Genomic DNA, 22,278 nt, shown 5'->3' with positions numbered 1-22,278 from the left:
CCCAAAGAGGGCTGGCAGACCAATAAAGCACAGATACGTTTTTGCTGGACCATCAAAACTCTAATCTGTTTTAACTGTTTTTTCCTCTCTTTTTTTGTGGAACTCTGAATTAGGAGGCAGAAGCAGTATAAATTTATTGCAAATGAAAAGTAATCCAGTCTTCTTTCAGCTTCTCCTGGGTACTTGGCTGCCCTAAGATTTAGACTCTCACAAATTTGCTTTCCTATCTCCAGGGCATAAGAGGCAGGCAATAAGGTGAGACAGATGGACACAAATATCTTTTAGAAATCAAACAGCTTCTGAAGCAGAGACCCAGAAGTAAAATAAAATGTGCTTTTGGTTCAGAGTTTTTCTTTATACTAGTTTTTTTCTTTTCATTGTGGTCCCTTTTTTCCCCACCCAGACAAAATGCAGCTATGACAACATGGAAATCCCCTGAGCAGCACAGCTCTGATAATAAGATTGTTCAGGTTCAACCAAAATATTATGTCTGAGAAGTCTTTTACTTTTGGTTTGCTACAGCTGAAACAGGAAAAAAGAAAAAAAAAAAAAAGATCAAAATGATAGCCCACTCAATTATAAACAAGACAAATTTAAAGTGAGAATGTATCATTTCCAGATAGCAATCAGTTTGCACAGGAGAACCCTCCTTTATTGATATTTATGGCTGAAAACGAGGTAGAAAATAGCTTGAGGGTTTCTAGAATAATATGATGTTGAATATTATTAAAGCGGAAATTCTTTTGCTAAAGCAAGCCAGGGGGAGGCCTTAGAGATGTGAAGTCACCAGGGCCCAATCTCATTGATTCAAGTTTGGCTTCAATGAACTTGGGTCAATCATAGGAAAATGGGGGTGGGGAGACATGAGGACTCCTAAAGTCCCGCGAGCTGACTCAGACCTCTGAAAAAGGGTATTTCCTGAAGGGATATCATGTGAATGGGGCAGCAATCCAAATAATTCTATAAGTCAAGTCCCCCTCTTTAGTGAGGGTCAGTCAGGCTATGGTGCTTCCATCCTCCAAGGTTCCTTGGCCCCATGTCCATCTCCTGCTCTGCTTTGCATGCGTGATCACTGTGGCCTGGCAGTTCCCTCTCCTGTTTGCGGGTGAGAAGTATTGTAGCAGACATCTACCCCCGACCTCACCTTGGTCTCTTTCTAAATTCAATGGAGAGAGATAAATATATTCAGGGATTTAGATTGCATTTTTCGAGTGCCTTTGTTAGGATGAGATGAATCATGCTCTCAGCTAGCTAGATGAGAGCAAATAATGAAAAGCTCTGACATTCACTGTAAATGCCTACATATTAACAAGTGAATCCAAGCCTATATTTATTATGTCTATCTAGGCTTCATGCACCTTCAGGGAACACTTTGGTGGGGAACCTCAGGGTCCTATCACAAGGAGGGGCTCAACACAGGTATGGGAGATACCCACCTTCAGTCACCCATGCTGAGTTCTCACAGAAAGAGGGCCATTTCTTCCCATTAAAACAGGACAGGGGAGCCTGCTGCTCCCTGCTCAGGGCAGCAAGTGACGCTGGAGGACAGTCTCTAGAGTCCTGGCAAGAAAGTCAGTTTTGTAGACACTAAAGCTGAGCTTTCATCATTTTGGCACTGGAGCAGTTTAAATTGTTTCTTTGCAAATGGATAAGCTGCTGTGGCTTCCGTATTGAGTCTTATTATTATAGTATTATAATTTTTCTGTTTGCTTGGGCATTTTTACCAACTTTGCCCTCAGTTTCCTTTACACCTCTGACACAAAACTTTTTTTGGTGCAGTCAGGGTTGTGCCAGAGCTTTCAGGTCTTTAGCTCACTTGTAGTTAGCCACATCAGTCAGCTGTGTACATAGCCCTGCATCACGCTCTAGTGTGCGTTGGTGTATACAACCACAGAGAGTGTGTAAAGGAAATATTTAACACCCCTTCTTATCCTCCGCATTCTGCCTCTGTTTTGTCCAAAGCCTGAAAAAATACGAGATGTACTGCTTTGTTCCGAGGAGCTAGGTTTTGCAGGATTAATCTTTTAAATCAGCTTTTCTAGGTCAGCATTGTGTTATGTGGGACTTCACAGAATCACAGCATGGTTTCGGTTGGAAGGGACCTTTGAAGTTCATCTAGTTCCAACCTCCCTGTGTGGGCAGGGACACCTCTCACTAGACCAGGTTGCTCAAAGCCCCATCCAAACTGGCCTTGAACACTTGCAGGGACGGGGCATCCACAGCTTTTCTGGGCAACCTGTGCCAGTGCCTCACTACCCCCATCATCAAAAATTTCCTCCTTATGTTTGATCTAAATCTACCCTCTTTCAGTTTAAAACCATTGCCCCTTGTTCTGTCACAACAGGTCCATATCTTTCACATGTTGAGGGCTCCAGAACTGTATGCAGTACTGCAGGTGGGGTCTAATGAGAGCAGAGTAGAGGGGCAGAATCACGCTCCCTTGACCTGCTAGACATGCTCCTTTTGATACCCACACTTAAAGAATAACAAATAATCACTCTTAATGTTTCTTATCTGGAAAATTTTTCTCACTTGGACCTGTGTACCTCTGTTGAGAGGAAAATGGATGAGAGGATTAAACCATGATCTCAGGAATATCAGCAGCAAAAATCCCGTTAGCCAAGCCAGGAGCAGTGTCCATGGAAAATGCTCCACACCCACTGGACTTGATCAGATTTGGCCCAATAAGTCAATGAGCCTGACTGAGAAGGTCCTTAGTTTTGAAGGGGAAAGCATATTTCAAAGTAAAAGCTCTGCAAATATCTTCATACTGGCTTCCTGCTCTGCCACTAGTCATCCTTGTCGGCATGTTTACATTTCCCCTTGACTGAGGTCTCTTTATCAGGCAATGGGTTTGTTCTGCTTCTAGTATAAAGTAACCAAGAGCGGGTTTCGCACACGCAGATACTGCACGCATGCAGCGTGCTCAGGATGACACAGTCAAGTACCGTATTGAGCATTTTCATCCTGTTTCTTCACACCACTCTTGGGGAAAGTGGTTGCACTTCAGCAGATGGTGATGGTGAGTCATTTCATCTTCATCTTTCCACTTGTGTATGATCCTGAAAAACCTGAGTTAATAGCTCAAAAATGCAGCTGCTGGGTTAAATGTGCTAGTGTTTCAGCATTCAGACTCCTGCTTTTAGTGCTAGTACCTGAGGCAGATGTTGAGCTGGAGGATACCTATTTAATTTAATTCCTGAGTTTGCTGTCCTTGTAACATCTATATCCATATGAAATGAAGGAGACCATAGCTGTATGCAGAAGGCATGCAAGGTCAGACCTGTTAATCCTCTCTGTTAATCCTCTCTCATTGTATCTAGTGTTCATGTGAGGAATTATGCCTGTGAACAGGTACCTCCTTCACTCTTCTGGAGTCCATGGTCACTCTGATCTCTCATCAGAGAGGAGTGAGGTTCTGGCTTTACCTGCTCTTGGCAGTTTCCTCCAAAGAAAATGTTTTAATGTACCTCAAACTTGGCCCAAACTCTTCCACCTCAAAAGCTAAACTTTTCCCCTTTTTCTTTAAGTAGCTTCATCAGGTGTAACTGCGGGATAGTCCCAGTCTTCCTTGTAGTATTGCTGAAGCAGCAACTCAAGCAGGGGGTTCTCACAGCCCCTCACTAAGAGCATTCATACCTTACTCAACTATAAATCAATTCAACACTTTAAATTTAGGCTTATTGCAGATTTCATTATCTCAGAGAAGTGAAAATTATTTAACTGCATCAAAACCAAAAGAGAAGCAATAAACCCACTATTTCAGTCTGCTGTCCCTTTTCTCGAAAGGGACATAAAAAATTGGATTTACATATAAAGTCCCAGATCTGTTAAGCTCTTGATTGTCTCGTACAAAACAAACAACAGTGACAGAGTTTATTGCACTGCACCTGAAGGACATGGGCTGTTGCTCACCTACTGCTAGTTTTAGGGACCATTGTTTGGGAGCAAAAGAGATTTTGGTTTTTAAGAAGATAGTGGCTGTGTTCCTATGCTACCTCACAGACAGGGAATCTCATTTTCCCATTTATGACATGTATTATAACACATGTGTATGTACACATATATACAAACATATATATATTTGTAAGGATATGTGTAAGTTTTTTAGTTAGAAGAAAACAGGGAGTGGCTCAGAACTGCACCTAACAACCTTGTTTTTCCTGTTTGCTTTGTATTTATACAGTCCGCAGCTGTTTAGAGCCAGCTCTGGCAAGCAGCTACGGTGGTGAATGGTCAATGCTAGTGATTTATTGTTGGTGTCACTGAAATCTTCAGGGCTTCTCAAAACCCGATATGATCAGACCTTTCCTTGTTTTGTCACTAGCTCCCAGTAAACCATAATTTGCTTAGAATTAAAGAAAAACAGATTCAGAAAATCCCCATTTTTATGATTTCTTTATGAGCCTCATGGTTTTGACCAACAAATTAAACAGTCCAGGGTGAAATCGCCCTTTATGGATGTTTGGCTTTCACTCTTCGCCTTTCCGACTCACCCTGCCTCCTGGCGAAGTGCCGCCAGCTGATGCAGGCATGAGCTCACCCCTCTTATGGACAGATGAGGGGAAAGCTCATCGCAGCACTTGCCTTCATCTCCTCCTCTTTTCTGAGCAGCTGCTCCCAGCCTGGCAGATGAGGTGGAGATCCCCAAACTCCCTAAGAGAGCTACAAGCAGAGCTAAGGAGGTGCAGCCATGGAAGTGGAGGTGCAGAAGGGAATGGGCAGGGGGAGGAGGAGGCATCCTACTGTGGGGTCTCATGGGCAGTACAGCTGGCTTCACCGGTCTTTGTACACAGATTTGTACGGCTTGTCCAACCCACATCAAGTGTGTTGTGATTAAAATGAGTTCTGCTTGCATCAGATCAGCACTAAATATTTTGCATTACTCTGTTCATGGAGACAGTCACTTCATTGACTTTGGAAATTCCACCATTGATCCTGCAGGTTGTTAGCAGTGCCTTTGGTTTCATGCATTGCTGTTATTCCCAGTGGCTTCAAATCTTAAAGCTGAAGCATGTCCATAGCCTGTGCTAACATTCTTCTCTTGGTAAAGGCTCATGAGGTTTCTTGAGATTTGAATGGTCCTGCTGCGTGTTGTCTAACCCAAAGAGACAACCATTTCTGTGAAGCACCTTCTGTAACTGTAGCTATGAGAGGAGTTTTCTCCTGCTAGAATCACCACATCTCAAGCCCTGCCCTGATTTCAGCACAGCCAGGGTCAGGGCTGTGCCTGGTCTGGGCTTCTCAAGGGAAAAATTATAATCCTGTAGATTTTTAATTGTGCAAAGAGTCCTTAGTAGTGTGAGTCATATTGGAGTCATCAAAACCATTTATGTAGCAAACACATTCATGCCTGGTGGTTCTGAGGTTTAAGTAAGAAGTGCAACTGAGACTATATGCATATTTATGTCACACAAAAAAATTACGCTCAACCCACAGAGGAACCATACCAGAAAAAGCATTTCAAATTGCTTACTTAACACTATTCCCAAGGTTTAATTATCACATACTCTATGGTTAGGATGTTATTTCCATGAATAAGGAACCACGTAATCATAATGTGAAAGTTCAGTGTCAAAGAGGTAAAGCAAGCTTTCCTTTCAGTGCAGTACCAAGGGTGCACTATGCTGGTTAAACCTAAAGTGGCTGTTTGAACTGCAAGACAAAACTTTTTTTTTTTTTTTCATTTTACAGTCATCGTTGTAGAGTTCTTTACTGTGAGGGTGGTGAGGCACTGGAACAGCTTGCCCAAAGAAGTGGTGAATGCTCCATCCCTGGCAGTGTTCAAGGCCAGGTTGGACAGAGCCTTGGGCAACATGGTCTAGTGTGAGGTGTCCCTGCCCACAGCAGGGGGTTGGAACTAGACGATCTTAAGATCCTTTCCAACCCAAACTATTCTATGATTCTATGATTCTATGATTTCTGTCATTTTCCAATAAGGCAGTAGTGGACAGATGAAAGGGTTTCTTTTTATATGCCATTTATTAATATGATGATTATCAGTTTGTGTGTTTATGCAATATCTGGTATATTAGCTTGCATTTACAGACAGCACCAAGCAATTTCTCTGTCTTATGTAAAGGAAGATCAGTCATCCTTACTCATAAGTTTTAATGTTGTCTTGAGGTAGCTATGACTATAAATAAGCCAGTTTCCTGGTAGTCACAAGAAAAGTCTTAGAGAGGCATAAAATGTGTCATAACTGTGCATGTGAGCTTTGGGCGTATTTATGTATATAAAATACTTTTTTTTTCTATTTTTATGCATATTCATGTCAGCTTACTTGTTATTCCCTGCATTTTGAATGTATGTATACATATATGCACACACTTATACCCACAAATATGTAACTTTATGTAATATACATTTCTGTTCTTTTATTTCTGCCCAGGTGGCTCAGGGCTGTGTTGGTCAAGACTCTCACCTGTGTGAAACTGCTGCAGGGCTTGTTCTAGATTTGCACTGACCTCTGTTCCTCTCTTTTGAATGTGACATTCAAGCAGAGAGGCTTTGTACAGCACCTGCTTTGCCCATATCTGTGCTGCACACATTATCCCCTCAAAGCAGCAGCACTGTTGGAAGATGCTGCATTCTGTTGTTCTTCAGGGAGAGCTGGGGTCCCCTGGGGACAGACCCACCAGAACTGCGGTGAGAAGGCAAGACCAATAATTGTTTCTGTGTGCCAGTTACTCATGCTGGCAAATGGCCACTAAATCTTAGGTCGGGGGATAGCTCTGCCTGCGGGTGCTGGATCAGTGCAGCATCAGATGCTCCCATCCCTCCTGCTGCCCACCACAGCTGCTGGTGGCAGCAGTACCCGTCCTAGCCGCTGCCTGTGCTGCTTTTGTGGTTTTCTCTGCATTCCTGACTTATGAATTTCTCCTCTTACTCAAAGCCTGACTCCAAATGCACCTGAGCTCCAAGGTCAAGAGGAAGCACTGCTGATAGCGACCGTATGGAGTGATGCTCTTGACTTACATTTTAAAGCAATAAAAATAAATCTCCTGCTTTCTCCCTGCTGTGAAACCATGACGATTTTGAATCTTCAGATGTGCTCCCACACACAAGGTCTGTCACTCCCTGTAAACTGGCAGGATTAGCCAGGGATCATAGGACATCACCGGCAGGGCTATGAATCACAGAATCCGAGTAGCTGGTCACCCCTTAGTGATCCAGTTCACTGAATGAGAGTGGCAGCAGAGACGATGATAATTTTCTCTGGGAGGGATTTTCCACTGGAATGTTTCCACGGTCATTTCCCTACACTTTTTGTGAATGTGAGTCACTGATACCCCAGAGTTCTTGCTCTTGCTGCTGCAAGAGCCATGAGGCGCCACTCATGGCAAAGTCATGTCTAAGGAGTGGGTAGGAGAAAACCAAGCAAGGGATCAGGGATAGTCCCCTGACATGGGAAATAACGTTATGTATTGCCACAGCTTCCCCTTAACCACTTGTAAAAGGAGGCAGAGGCATTCCTGTCATGAAGATCCACTCAAGGGGTCATGGCAATAATCCTTTCCCTGTCTGCTCAGCTACAGTGGGTGAGATTTCATAAAATGAGGCTGAACTGACAGTTTCTGCCAGAGAGGACTCCTCTCAAAAGCATCAGTCTTAGCTTCACTGACCTCATACCTGCCAAGTGTAGGACTTGAGACATTTGCTCTTAGTCAAACAATGATCATGTTATTAGTCACCAAAGCAAATTGCAGGAAGCCACGCATTCTGGCAGAAAGTCTGAGCTTTGCCTCCTGAGCCCAAATATGTGACATTTCAGAAAACTTTGCAATACAATCAAAATGGGGCTTACTTAGAATCGTAGAATAGTTTAGGTTGGAAGGGACCTTCCAAGGTCATCTAGTCCAACCTCCCTGAAATGAGCAGGGACATCTTCAAGTTGCATCATGACACCAAAATATTCTTGCTTTCCCAAAACCACCCGTCTCATTTTCCAGTCTTCTCAATAACCCAGTGACAGGCCAGCCTTTCACAGCATGGGCAGGAGGACGATCCTTGGGCACTCTTGGCCATCCTCAACACGGCTGGTCCTGATGGTGGTGCAGCAATGGCAACTGCTGAGAGTGCATCCTCAGCTGCGGGTCTGCTGCTTTGGAGCTACAAGGTGTTTGATGTACTTTCAGGCTGTCTTAAGGTGAAATTCCTATACAAATAACTCCAGTTGAAACTAGCCCTTGCTTTTCTCATTCTCATTGTTTGTATGAGCAATTCTCATATCCACAAAAATAAACCAAACCCTATAAACACCTCATTAAGATACTTCTCCCAAACTCAGTTTAAAAAAAAAAAAAAAAAAAAGAAGAGATGGCTATTAATTTTTGTTATTCTACCTATTTAAAAAATCTTGGGATATGGAAAAAAATGTGCTAGGGGACACATAAAAAGAGAAGAGAGACAGGGAGAGAAAGAAAATACTGTCTTTTTGGAAGCTAGAGTCACTTTCTTGCAGACATAAAGGTTTCCTATATAAAGTAAAACACTAATCACTGCAGTTTGCATAAAAGCTCTGCCTACAGAGTCTGAATAAGAGATACTTCTCCGACTTCTGTGTTTCACTTGGTCTTTCTTTTTCTTTGTTGTTTATTTGTTAGCCTTGAGCATCAGCCCCGGACACTTCTGGCAGTTACTGTGCAGAATATATCCCGCAGTGCATGTTTCTGTTCCATTTATTTTCCAGAGTGTTTCAGTCCTTGACTTGAATATGCTGCTTTTCAACGGACGTTGTGAACATTTCTTGCTCTCCTTAGCATGCCCAAGGATAGCAGGAGTTTGTGGTTCCTAATAGCAAAACCTGTTTGAGAAAGTTCTGAGATGATTTCCAGATGGAGTAGGTCCTGCTTTTACATTGGTGTCCTGTTTTCAGCTGTAACAAAGTTAATTTTCTTCCTAGTAGCTGGTGCAGTGCTGTGTTTTGGCTTTAGCCTGAGCATAGTGTTGATAACACACCAATGTTTTAGTTGTTGCTAAGTAGCACTTACCCTGGTCAAGGACTTTTCAGCCTCTCATGCTCTGCCAGTGAGGAGGAGTGCAGGAAGCCAGGAGGGAGCACAGCCAGGACAGCTGTCCTGAACTATCCAAAGGGGTATTCCATACCACAGCGCGTCATGCCCAGTATATAAACCGGGGGGGAGTTACCCGCTGCTCGAGTGGGGCTGGATATTGGCCAGCAGGTGAAGAGCAATTATATTGTGCATCACTTGTGTTTTCTGAGTTTTTATTTATCTTTTTTGTTGTTTTTCTGTATTAGTATTATCAGTATTGTTATTGTTGACATTATCTCTATTATCACTATATTTCACTTTATTCCAATTATTAAACTGTTCTTATCTCAATCCATGGGGTTTACATTCTTTCGATTCCCCTCCCCATCCTGCCTAGGGAGGGAGTAAGTGGCTGCATGGTACTGAGTTATGGGCTGGGTCTAAATCATGGGGTTTAGTATAAAGTTTGTCCACAACTTTTAAAACAAGAACTCCTCTCTCCCTGGCTCAAACTTAGGAGGAATTAAACTGCAGAGCTGACAGTGTATTTTCTCTGTTTTGCATTGGGACTCTTTCACAGATGTTTCCAGGTTGATATCGGCACCCCTCTTTGTCCATGGTTAATGGAAAAGAATAGACATGGGGTGTCTCATCTGATCTAGCAATCTGCGACAGAGTGGGGTTTTTGTAGTTCACAGACTGATGATGCAGAATGTACCTTTGTGCGTGGTAAGTAAATGAGCTTCACTGGCAGGCAAGTAGAGTAACCTTGAAATGGGCAAGTGGCTTTTAATTTCATTTTGAAAAAGCTTTCTTTGCTTTTTTATAAAACAGGTAGGTTGATCCTCTTCCTTTCAGGGAATCACATATAGAAGCAACCTCCTATACAATGGTGCTGCAAATCAAATACACTCACGGATTTGCTTCTGTAATAGCCTGCTAATCTCTCTTTAGGGACTTTTGGAGATGATGAACCAGACAATTTAGACATTGAATGCTTCAGCCAGCTGGAATTTAAGGATTCCTATAGCAGCCTGACCTGCAATTTTACCGAGCTGCCTCCTCACAACACTAACTATACCCTGGCCCTGTGGTAAGTGCTGCCAGTCCACCCTTTGGTAAACTTCTAGGAAACTAAATGCTACGTGCCAGTGTGTACATTGTCATATCGTGGGTAACAGGAGCAGCAAAGCTAGACAAAATTCTGTTTAAGACTATTTTACCAAGTTTGAATACTGTGTTCAGCAAAGAAGAAGAGTTTAGTGAAACTGCCTAATATAGCTGCCTAATAAGAAAAGAAAATAGCTGGAAGGGTCTGTAAAGGGCATTATAACACCAATCCAATAGTCCCAATCTTGCCTTTGTTGCTCTGGAACACCTCTATTTATGGATGTAGCCCAGAATGAACTGAGAACATTTTTTCTTTAAGTTAAATGATATTTAAAAAAACTCAAACCTTGCTTTACCAAGTGGAAAGTAAAAATGTCTTTTGAAGAGGCAGATCATTCCCACAGAAAATTCTTTGGCAAGAAGGCTGATTTTTCACTGCAGAGAAAATGCCTTTATCTAGCATAAGCAAAAATTAAGCAATTGCCTTCACACACACAGACATGCAAAAACCACACTAGAATGAGTATACAGAAACGCAACAGTTACCAAACACATCAGTTGTCTCCACTTTTCATTGAGGTCTTGAAACTCTTTTCTACCTTTATGTTTAAACTGAAGAAGATCAGATTTTATTTCTTTAGTATACTTCTGCTTTTCCCTTTGCCTGTTTTTCCTGATACTGAAAGATCCACAGCAACCAGCATCAGTTGTGGATTTTTTTAATCTTCCTATTCTAATTGTTACTAATTTTTTCCCGCCTAGTTTATTAGAATTTTTCTATTTTCATAAGATTCATTCTGGATTTTGACCGAAATTTTGTGACAGTCCTCAAACATGGGTATCGCACAGATGGAGGAATACACAGATGTAATTCTGACTCTGAAACTGTAACATATGACTCCTTAATGGCCTGGCTGACTGTTGACCCTGTATTTGCTACCACTTCAGTCAATAAGAAATTTCTCTTTATCTTCAGTAAGCACCTAAACCTACCGCCCTGCATTTAACAAAGGCAGCAGTAAGATAATTTTTAAAGATATAAAGTTCTTTAACACATACATCTCCAATTTCATAATTGCATTTTCCTGGGGAGCTCCAGGACTCTTTCTGTGACTCATATATTTTGATTATTGTGCTCAAAGACCACAAGGAAAAACACTATCAATCTTTTAAACCCCTTCTTTGCATGGCATTTTTTTTATTTCACATGGAATCTCACTTCATTTACTGTGAAATGAGTAACCAGGTTTCATCCCTTACTATGTTATAGTAAGACTGAGAAGAAATTAACGTTGTGTCACTTTGGTCAACAGTACCAAGGAAGACAGCAATTATGTGTGCTTCAACATGGAGAAACAAGAAGATGTGTATTTCTTACAATTCACTGATATACTCTCAAATAAATACATTTGCATGGACTCTGAGATAAAGAGAAGGGTCTGCAGGAGTCTGGTGGTAACTGACATTGGTAAGACACTTAACATTTTGGACATTTTTAAGATACAGGTGTTACTGGGAAAAAAAATAGCCCAGCTCAGAGCCTAAGCATCAATCTGGATAACACAGAGCCAGTATAAAGTAGTGACCTAGCATGTCATAGAGCTTTGACTGGGATGTGGCAGAGTGTGGTGTTCCACTTGCTTCGAAGCCAAACCTGACTAACTTCCATTCAAAATATGCACCTGAATTTTGGCTTATTGTAACACTCTCCCCAGATCTGGACATAGGTTGAGTAATGCACATGGGTGAAGCAGATGCTCATGAGAGTGGACCAACTGTCAAACAGGGAAATTTCATTCACGTCTCACTGGGGAATGTGTAGTTTCAGGTCCAACCACCCCATGTATAGCACGAGCTCAGCAGCTCAGGGACCACCAAGCTGCAAGATCTCACTTTTTCACACCTTGCTTCTTGGTGGAGCCTGTTGTCTGAACAAGGTGCTCAGGCACCCTGCAGCACAGAAGAGACACTGAGAGCCCATGAATGGGCTCGTCAAAGCCACGATGGGGACCTGCCTGAGCCAAGAAATAGGGAACTCAGGGGAAGAGGGGCTTTGAGGACTTATCCCTCTTGGAAGCTGGTCTCATTTGGGGGCTGCAGAAAAGCCCATGTAGGTAGCTCAGTTCTGCTCTATTGCCACATTGCTTTGTTTTTGTCAATAGGCACTGTGACATTCCTCTTTTATGAAACATTCTGCCCCAGTCCAATATTTTTCTAATAATATTACCTCTCAGTTTTATGTGCTGTCTCTGGCAGTCTTTCCTCTGGAAACTGTGGTTCTGCATTAAAGGATTAAGTATATGAGCGTTGCAGAAGGAGTGGGCATAATTTCTGGTTATATGTATTTTCCTGAGAGGAGAGAGGTGTGGGTTCTCTGTTCCTGTGAGAGCTGATATACACTTTACATGGCACATTCAGGAAGCCTCAGTGACACAAACACAGATCCCTGCAGACCTCAGGCACATCCAGCTCAGGCACAGCTTGGGGAGAGTCCTGAGGGCTGCATTTTGGACTGTCAAGTCCAAAAAATACCACACGTACTTGCACAAATGGTCATTTGACAGTATCCTTCAGGCAGGTCAGGTGTGGGTTCATAGTAAGGGCCACAGGCCCCTTTTCTATATCTAACACTGTCATATTTTGTCCCACCGCCCTGGCAGCGACAGGCAGTTGTACCCATACCCAGTCTGCTCGCTAGTGCCTTCCTCTCAGAGCAGCGATGAGTTCTGCCATAGGGTCTCCACCTCAGAGCACTGGCTAGAGGGACTAAATTTCTGGTCTCCAGGCAGCGCTACAGGGGTGGGCATGCTCAGAAATTGCATTCCAAGACTAAATGTCACATCCCTAGGAAGCACTGCCCCTGCCGGTCATACTGCTGATCCAGCAGGTCAAAAGCAAGCCCCTTTCAGGACCAAGGCGTAAGGATGAGCTGGGGCTTAGCATGAGGCTCGCCCAGCTCAAGCCAGCCCTCACTGAAGATAGGTCACCATGCAGGGGCTGTAACTTGAAGAGGACATTTTTTTTCCTACTTTTTAAAACCTGTTTATTTTGTCATAAGATTGTTTTACTCCTGTTACATCCTTGTTTGTTCTCATTTGCAGTTAAGCCTGAAGTACCATTCAACATAAACATCACATACCAAAAGGAAGCAAACGAGTATCTTATTCATTACAGTACACCACATTCATGGAAGAAATACTTAAGGGACAAATTAATACATCAAATAGCCTATCGTCAGGAAAAAGGTTCTTGGCGGGTAAGTAATGATGTATTGTTGACCTCACACTAATTTCTGAAATTACATGTTTTCAGAAATACCAGTGTCATGTAAAAAGTCTGCATTTCTAAGGTTCTCCAGCTGGGAACTCGAGAGGTGCAATATTTGGCATTTGGAATATACATCAGTCAAAACAATTCCAGACTGGCAGCACACATGTCTATTAGACACTTCTCTGGTCTAACAAAGTTTCATTCATTCGGGCTTTGCAGTGGGAAGAGAAGACATAATGTAACAAACCACCCTAAGGTTTGGTTGCCTTGCTCTTAACTGTTGTGGTTTTGCTGTCATTTTCTGTGCTCATCACTCAGTAAATCTTATGACCCCTTTTCTTATTTAGCAACAGCTTCTTTGTGTCCCTTTTCCACTGAGCCTCTTCCAGCTTCATGTGCAGCCCTGCAGCTCTCCCACACTCAGGCCATGTTTCAAGCTGCAGCTGCCTGCGATCTGGATCTGGTTTGGGGTGCCCAGCTGCTGGGACCTTTGTGTCCCCTGTCACAAGAGCAGCCAAGCAAATACAAGTCCAGATGTTTGAAAGCATGGATTATACCTGGTTTTTACAGAGCAAACACAGGACAACTGGAACTAGAAAAAAAGATGGATTCAGGCAACCAAATACATTTAAATGAAGAGCACCAGAGCTGCACTTCTTTCAGTTTCTTTCCTGTAGCTGCTCTTTTAGAAGTTGTCTTTTTATGCTGCACAAATGTATCTTTTCCCCCCCTCTCTCTTTTGAACTTTGCCAGGGAAGCATGTGTTTCCCACTGCAGTGCTGGCAGTAGCACAGCACAGTTAATACTTCCAGCTGCTTTTCAAAGAGCTTTTACCCCTTGCTTATTTCTTTTCTTGATACTGTCTGGACTACCTCTCTGTTAAACTAGACTCATGCCTCAATGACCAGCTGTATAATAACTAGAGACAGAGAGCAAGTAGCTCAGAACTACAGGGAGGCATCTGATCTTGAACATTTTGCTGAAAATCAAAGATTCTTTGCCTGTGTCTTCCAGAAAAATAATTGGATATTTTTGTGTGTTTAGACAATAGAGTCACCATACCTTCAAGCAAAATTATTGGGGAAAAGCCTTGAAAATGATGCATCATATGAGGTGAAAGTACGTTCTCAGCCCAACAGAGATTACTTTAAGGGAACATGGAGCGAATGGAGCACTTCCAAGAGCTTCAGGACCACAAGGGAGCAACGCTCGACAGGGAGTTGTAAGGGCAAAAACCACTTTGGTCCACCTGGAAGAAAGCAGAGCTAAGGGCTCTCGGCTCCCTGGCCAGCCCCAGGAGCAGCAGTGGCCAGAGCATGGGGAGGGATGAGCTCAGGGCCACTGCAGGGCTCAGCGCTCACAGGCACGGGGCACCCCAAAAGAGATGACCCAGAGAGCAGTTGTATCACTCTGCCTGGGGCGGACTCTCCATGCGTAATTAAATCTCACTCATGAGAAATACGATCAGATGAATTGCTGCCATAGGGGCTTGAGGAGGGTGCAAACGGAGGTGAAGTCTGACTCATTCCTGCTTGCTGCCTCTTGGCATGCAGGAAGATGGACCAGTTTGCACTGAGAATTTTAGTTAAGGCAGAGAGTGGTGAAACACAACCCATTTCAGGGCCCTGGATTTGTGTGTGAACATGGCACTTTCATCACAAATATGATAAGGGATAAAATCGCATCATTGCACTTGTAAACATGAATAATTCTCCTGGTCCTTGGAGTCCCTTCAATCCCCAGGGGCACCTTGCCAATATGTGTGTTAGAAGTCACTTCAGTGCTGCTGTAAGGATGTGGCAAGTGGTGGCTTCAACACACTCGAGGTGACAGCACTTTGAGCTACTCTAATCCAACCTGGGAACACAGTCTGGAGCTCAGCCAAGTGCTGATACTCTGGCAGCCTTCTCTTTCCTCCTTCAGAAAGACAGGAGAAATGTACCACTACACAGTCCAATGAGATGCAGGTGCAGTGCTTGGCATTAATTCCTGATTTATTATCTGGAGAAACACTACAAGTTACTGTTTCTTAAAGGTAAGGCATTTATATGCATTGGCTGATGTTCTTTCTTTTTCTTTAGACAGCAGCATGGTCATGGTTATAGTTTCCATCCTGGGATTCATGCTATCCATTGTCATGATTGTCCTGATTGTAACTTTTTGGGAAAACAGGTAATCTAAGTCCCCTTATATCGGAAAAAAATGTTGGAAGCCAATCCTCTTCTGACAGTCTTATTACTCTCCCTGTTACGCTTGCTATATTAAGGACTGTGCCCTTTCCACCTCTCGACTTCTATGTCAAGCCAAAGGCAGGCAAAGAGTAGAAGCGGACAGTACCAGAGAGGGTGTTGGCAGGCAGATGGCTTGCCGCTTTTATCATACTTCAGTCTTGGGCTTGAAACCCTGGGACCTTTGGGGAGCTGAAGTTACCACAAATCCAGAAAAGAAAGCAACTTGCAGGTTTTAGTAAAGTCCCAAGAGGTGTGGAAACAGTCTCCCAGGGAGATTGCCTCTTTCCTTATCATAGGCTGAGTCAGCAGGATGCTTGCTCTGCAGCTCTTGCAGAAGCAGCATCACAGAACTCTCTGCAACAAGGGCTTGATGGTGTCAGCCATCTGTCCAGATATATGGTGAAACCAGGCTCTACATCCCCCACCAATGCAGCTGTGGCAGAAGTGGGACTGGAGATACAGTAATTACGCTGGCAGTCCATTGTTTTGGGTTTTCTTCATATGTCAGCTATACAGCAATAGACAGCTGTAAATATATTTTAAAATACATGGCTACATATAAATATAGAATAGTTAATGACAAACTAAAGAGAATGAACATATACATGGATAATCTGGTGAAACCAGAATCTGAAGTGAAAAAGTCCCAAGTTTAGCCATAGGAAATGAACCTCTTGCAAGGCAGAAAGCCCAGGGCTGTTTGGTGGCATTCATAGCAGCTATATCTGCAACATCCAGCTCCACTGAGATCCAGAGAGATGGCTGCATGTGAGCTGCTTTTTGGGGACAGCACTTGGGTTGTACTAACTCCTCAATCACACACGGGATTGCCTGGGAATGTGCTAATTGGCCCTGCTCAAACCATGCCAAGAACAGTTTTAATAATTAAACCTTTTAGACACTGGACTTATCTGCCAGGGAACACTCTCTTGGTCCTGCTTTCTTTGCAAGTATAGATATGGCTTCAGATTTATAGCTCTTGTTTTTTAATGTTGCTGAGCTCCTGCAGTTCGTTAACTTTGGTAGGAGATCTGTAAAAGTGCTAAAAAAACAAGTGAAACTTTCTGAACACAGAGATTTCCCTTTTAAAAAGAAGAAGGTTTTATGCATGTGCATATATACCCCCATATGCAAACACATAAAAAAATCCCCAAAATATATTCATTTACATCTATAAGCATATTACTGCAACATTGGATGTCACTCAGGCAATATTCTCTAGGTGCTTCATAGCAGAGGGTTTCCAGCAGCACAACAGGAGAACTTTGATAATTGAGGCAGGGAAAATGAGCCCTGTGGGACAAGACTACAATACAGACACCAGAAGCACAGATAGCTAACGAAGGAGTGGAACAGTATGCAGATCTTTGACGTAGGTAAACATGCAGAGGCAAATATCAGCAAATTTGCACTTTAACCACAGCATTTTTTCTCACTTGCAGAAATTGGTTTCACTATCCAAAGCCCTGTTAACACAGCTACATGCAAATGAGCTCTTTGCCAGCACAATTTGCTGCATTTCCAGTACTTGAAGTGTTTTCCTTTAACTGTGACAATTTGTTCACTCAAGAGAACAATGACTATTCAGTGACCTTTATAACTCCTCTTGTTTTTGTTTTATTCTGAAACTTCTTTGTTATTTTTTTGAGTAATTACAGTCAGCCCTAAGGCTTTGTGAGAACTGATACAAATGATACAATATGAACCTCTGATACCTGAACATATCCCTCTTTTGCTGTTGTTGAACCCATTTTTGTCCACTGCTGCTTTTTCAGGATCAAGCCTGCTGTGTGGCCAAACCTTCCTGATCATAAAAAAACACTGGAGCAGCTATGCAAGAAGCCAAAAAATGTATGTACTTTCATTGTTGTTTTCACTGGAGTGTAGACTACTGTAAACAAACCTATCACTCACAAGAGATAGTACATGCAGTTGCTGCATGACCTGAGACATCATTCTGAAATTACTTCTACATTTTACTGAAGAGACCCCACATTTGCACAGGCAAATGCTAGTCAGGTGTATGGAAATAACAGACAATTCAACTAGTGTCTGAGCTTTGACTTGTGAGTAGTCGAAGAGAGCTGGAGAACTTGATACATGAAGAAACGATGAAGGAACTGAGTTTGTTTGTAGAAAAAAGGAAGCTCAGGATGAGGACTAATAATTACAACCTTCCAATACTTAAAGTGTAGGTAGGGAGATGGTGGGGGTACTGTTGCCACAAGGCTGCATGGTAACAGGACCAGAGGCAACAAGCTCCTGTGTTGCTTCAGGGCAAACTCCATCTGGATATAAGCAAGAAATCTTTCCGCATGAGAACAATTAAACTTTGTGTAGGTTGCCCAGAGAAAAGGTAGGGTTCAAGAGTAGGGTGACAGGGATCTGCATAACCCAGCCCAGGTCCTGCTTCTGGCAGAAGTTTGGACCAGTTGGACTCCAGAGGTCCTTTCCAACTGAGACATTTCAGTGATTCTATGAAACTGATTGTGGGGCTGGATGAGGACCCTTTGCAAATGCTCCTGGTGATGCCCATGCACCCTTACACAGCCAGCAGAGTTGCTCATGGACCATGCAGTACATGAACTGCCCTTCCTGATAAAAGCCAGATGGACAAATACTACAAACCATAAGCTGTGGCATTAGCCTGTTGCCTTGAAAGTATGCGCCTAGTGCATTATTTTTCACTAAGAAACTCATCAGCACTGTTCTCCCCAGTTGGTACATTATTAGCATGTTCTGCCCCAGAGCCAGTTTTAGGATCCACATGTACTTCCGCTAGTGCTTTATATTAATTTCTAAATATAACAATATTTAACAGGAGATCTAAGATGACTCTCCTACCCCCCATGCTTGCCTGTGCAGGATTCCTAATGTGTTTCGGGAAGCCGTGGCAAACTTTTACTTCCTTCACTGCTAAATTAGGAAGGTAAAACTGAAAGGAACTGCCTGGTTTGGCGTTCATTACTGTGAGATGGCAGGTGTGCAAATAGATGTGTGGCTCAGAAAAGCTTCTGAAACATGAATTCCCACCACATTGTGTAAAGCATAAAACACCCTTCAGTGGTGCTGCTTGCAGGAGGACAGTGGATAGGTACAGATTAATATGGAAAAGGATTTTAAGTCACCTGATATTTTATTCTTTGTAACCTATTGTTTAACCTGTTCAAGGTTACCTTCAGAGTTAAAGAAATAATAGATACCCTACCAAAATAAAATGAATTATCAAAGTGCCTTTTCTTTTAGGCTAATACCCACTGTTAACTGACCATGCTGTTCCCTTTGCCATGCAGAATTTTGACATAAGCTTTAACCCGGAGAGTTTTGGTTACGTTCATATCCATAAAGTGGACGGCATTCGAGCAAAAGCTGAACTGGAAAATTTTCTGCAGCCATCAACTGCTCCAGAGACAAACCTTCCAGAAAAAATTAGGAGCAGATCAGACCTGAAGATGATCCCTGCAGTGACAGACAAAAGCAACTTAAACCTGTCTGTGACTTGTGGAGGAATCTGGCCAGCTGAAGCCCTGCACAGACTTCTGGGCACTAGCCAGTTTGCAGTCGCTGAAGGAGATGGTGACTCCAGCACATACGATGTGTGCCACTGCAATGGGGTGACCTTGTGCCATGATGGTTTCAACCTTTCTTCTGCTCCTCCCCCAGATCCATCCAGCCAGCCTGAACCACAGCCCCAAAATGGTGACACCATATCCCAGATGCTACCTACCAGTGAAATGAGGCCACCAAACCACGAGGAAGCCTATGTCACGATGTCTAGCTTCTACAAAGTTCAGTAAACCTTAGAGGAATGACAGCATACCTTTTTTTCTCTAACACAAGCAGGACACTGAAGCTTTCTGGTTTGTTTTCCTGTATCCTGTGAGTTCTCATCTCTGCAACATAATGCTCGTAGTGCTTCATGGTACCTGCAAGAAAGTTGGTTCTCCCACATTTCAGTGATAAGTGGCCCAACTTCAGCTCTCAGTATGCCATTAGCAATCTCCACTGCAGCAGAAATTAAACTCAATTCAATCTAACTTTAATCTTCAGATCTGATTAATCCAGAGCAATGACACTGCAGTCCTAGCTGAGGATCACAGCAGGTCTTGTAAAAGATAATGAACTCCTGTTAACCTCTTGGTTGCAAAGTTAAGGCTTTATTAATATCTAAGCAAGAAATATGGCAACAAATTCAAGCTAAATAGAATCCAATCGCTTTTAAACAGTGGTAGGTCAAGAAGAACTCCTCTGCAGTCAGTGGAAGTCCATGAGTTTGCGAAACACCAGTAAATGAAAATTGCTATCAAACATTAGTTGCCTGGGGTTTCAGGAGCTTGGTCATCGCAAACGCAGTTTGCTGAGCCCCAAGGAAAAAGGACACATGGACTCATCTTAGAAGATGTTTTCTCAGACTGATTTTTTTTTTTTTTCCTTGAGATTAAAACAAAGCAAAACCCTCCAGCCACTACTTTTTACTGTTGATAAACATCTGCCCCAGAGCCAGTTTTAGGATCCACAGGTACTTCTGCTAGTGCTTTATATTAAAGATCTTCAGCATTTCGTGTATTAGCAATTTTAGTTAAGAAAACAAAACAAAATCAATGAAAAGCGAAGTCCCATCTCTTCCTGTAAACTAAATCTGGGCCATAAAATACATTATGTTGTCTTTCTCTGCAGCTCTTGTGCAAGAATTGGTGCAGCATGTAGGTACCGGCCAGGGCAGAAGGGCTAAGTGGACCATGTTTGTTTACTAGTGGTATTTCTAATGGCTGTGGCTGCATGAGAATACTTTGAACTTGGCCAAGTAATGTCATACAACAGTGCAAGAGTAACCTAGGAAGATGGATGGATGGATCCTGCCAGTGATCAGAAGACTTACAGTTTTTAAAAGGACCTTGTAAATTGCCTGGAGATAGCATTTTATTATCCTTTTTTTAAAATTTTTCTTCTGCATTATGATGGCGTAAGGCATCCTGCCCCTTCCTACTCACCTTTGCCTGGACTCTGTGCCCAGCTCTGATGGGTTCCTCTCATGCTGCCATGCAGAGATGGCTGAGCCACTTAACAGTCCCTCTGGGATGCTGTGCGTTGTGGAGCACACGCTTGGAGATAAAGCTGCTACAGCCACATGGTTGCATGACAGCCGAGCAGTGTGGCCATGGGAAATCCAAGCTGCTTTGATGCACTCTGAGGCTGGGGTTCACCTCACTGTGCAGTCTCAGTTCCTCCAGCTGCTTAAAACTGTCGTTTACTGAAATGTATTCACATTCCCAGAGTCTAAGGGTAAAAGAGTCCTCTGTCTTCATCAGAGCTGGTTGAATTTGTTCTGACTGGTAATAATCACTGAGATTATTACAGAAAAGCTGTATTTGATGTAGCCTGCTGGAGAAAAACAGCACTCCCAAGACAGCACTCCACCTTCTCCGCTTCAATCCAACACCAGGGGAATCTTCAAACAGGGAGAACCTTATGGTACCTGTGTGCAAAGGGGATGAGCATTTGGCTCAAGGCATTCCAGTGACATTTTACAGAATGGTTTTTATTGCTGTTTCTCACTGAATGGAACATTGATTGTTGCAGTAGGAAAGATGAAAAGCCCTGAACATTCATTTGCTTCATAATGCTTGTATATCTTTTTAAAAAGAGCTGCTGGTAATGCTCATACTGTGCTGTCTTGCACAGTGCAATTGTAGATGCAGACAGAAATTGTGCTGCAGAGATTTCTTCTTCCAGTAACATGGTGACAAACAAAAAGGGGATAGAGGAAGAAGCAAAAGCACATCAGAAAAAATCCTTTACAGTATGTGCTATGCTTGCAATTTTATAGCCAAAAGCATAAATTTGATGGATGTATACAGATATAAGCACCTGTAGCTTTGTTTTGGGAAAAAAGAAATGCAAATATGCTCCAAAGCACTGAAGCACCACAAGCACTTCAGGTCCATGGCCAGCTTTTGGATGCATAGCACATACATGAAGATACAGCCAAAGCTATGTCTTGACAACGCTTCACTGGGTCAGGACCAAGTAGCTTCCTGATTCTACAAGACAGTTTCCCCCATAGCTGTTCGCAAATTCCCATCTGTCTCAACATCCACACAGGGACGTCCACTCAGCTTTCACATGCTCCATGCACCTTCTCTAGTTCAGCATAACGTTCCTGCTCCGCACTTTCTGCCTTTCATGCTATACTCAGCTGCACACACAAAGATACGATGGTGACCCTGGCTTGCATGTATCTGCTCTATGACACCATGCCTGGAGCTGCCGGCTCCTCTTTGCACGTGCCCATCAGGCTTCGCCACCTCTTCTGTGCTTATGGCACAACACAACCTCTCCCCTGTCTGCGCTTCTCCCCCTTAACTACGCACAGCTCATTTGCGCTATGCAAACATCTCCTAGCAGCACACAAATGCTAATCTGTGAAATAAAATAAGTCTTTTGTCAGTTATAACACTGAGTCACAGTCTAATTTTAATGATGTTGAAAAACGTTGATTACCTCTCAAGGCGATAATTGTCCCCTGCTGAATTTATTAGTTTGTTTACCTCCTCTTGCGCACATTCATTAGGCAAGCAGATAAAGCACACCGAAATGCTATGTGTGTCGGTGGGGAGGTAGAAGACCAGCTATGCCTGGGGAGGCAGGGGAACTTTATGCCAGGGCAAAGG

The 22,278-nt window shown here is 43.0% G+C and overlaps 1 protein-coding gene across 1 annotated transcript; it reads left to right on the top strand.

Moving 5' to 3' along the window:
* Positions 1–2,805: 2,805 nt before the first annotated feature.
* On the top strand, positions 2,806–22,053 carry IL7R (interleukin 7 receptor). The gene is made up of 8 exons (XM_030470362.1): positions 2,806–3,022; positions 9,951–10,089; positions 11,420–11,574; positions 13,208–13,362; positions 14,421–14,598; positions 15,458–15,548; positions 17,383–17,458; positions 18,901–22,053. The coding sequence occupies exons 1-8, from the start codon at positions 2,932–2,934 to the stop codon at positions 19,402–19,404; spliced, it is 1,389 nt and encodes a 462-aa protein (XP_030326222.1). The 5' UTR covers positions 2,806–2,931; the 3' UTR covers positions 19,405–22,053.
* Positions 22,054–22,278: the final 225 nt, after the last annotated feature.

This window comes from Strigops habroptila, chromosome Z, assembly GCF_004027225.2.
Source record: "Strigops habroptila isolate Jane chromosome Z, bStrHab1.2.pri, whole genome shotgun sequence".
NCBI lineage: Eukaryota > Metazoa > Chordata > Aves > Psittaciformes > Psittacidae > Strigops > Strigops habroptila.
This window is presented reverse-complemented; position numbering and strand designations above follow the sequence as displayed.

What these genes read in the sequence shown, in the direction of transcription:
- IL7R (XM_030470362.1), top strand. Translation starts at nt 2,932, where the DNA reads ATGACACAGTCAAGTACCGTATTGAGCATTTTCATCCTGTTTCTTCAC. An exon ending in AACTATACCCTGGCCCTGTG is followed by an intron (nt 10,090 to 11,419) that starts GTAAGTGCTGCC and finishes TTTGGTCAACAG; the next exon opens with TACCAAGGAAGACAGCAATT. An exon ending in GCAACGCTCGACAGGGAGTT is followed by an intron (nt 14,599 to 15,457) that starts GTAAGGGCAAAA and finishes CTTTTTCTTTAG; the next exon opens with ACAGCAGCATGGTCATGGTT.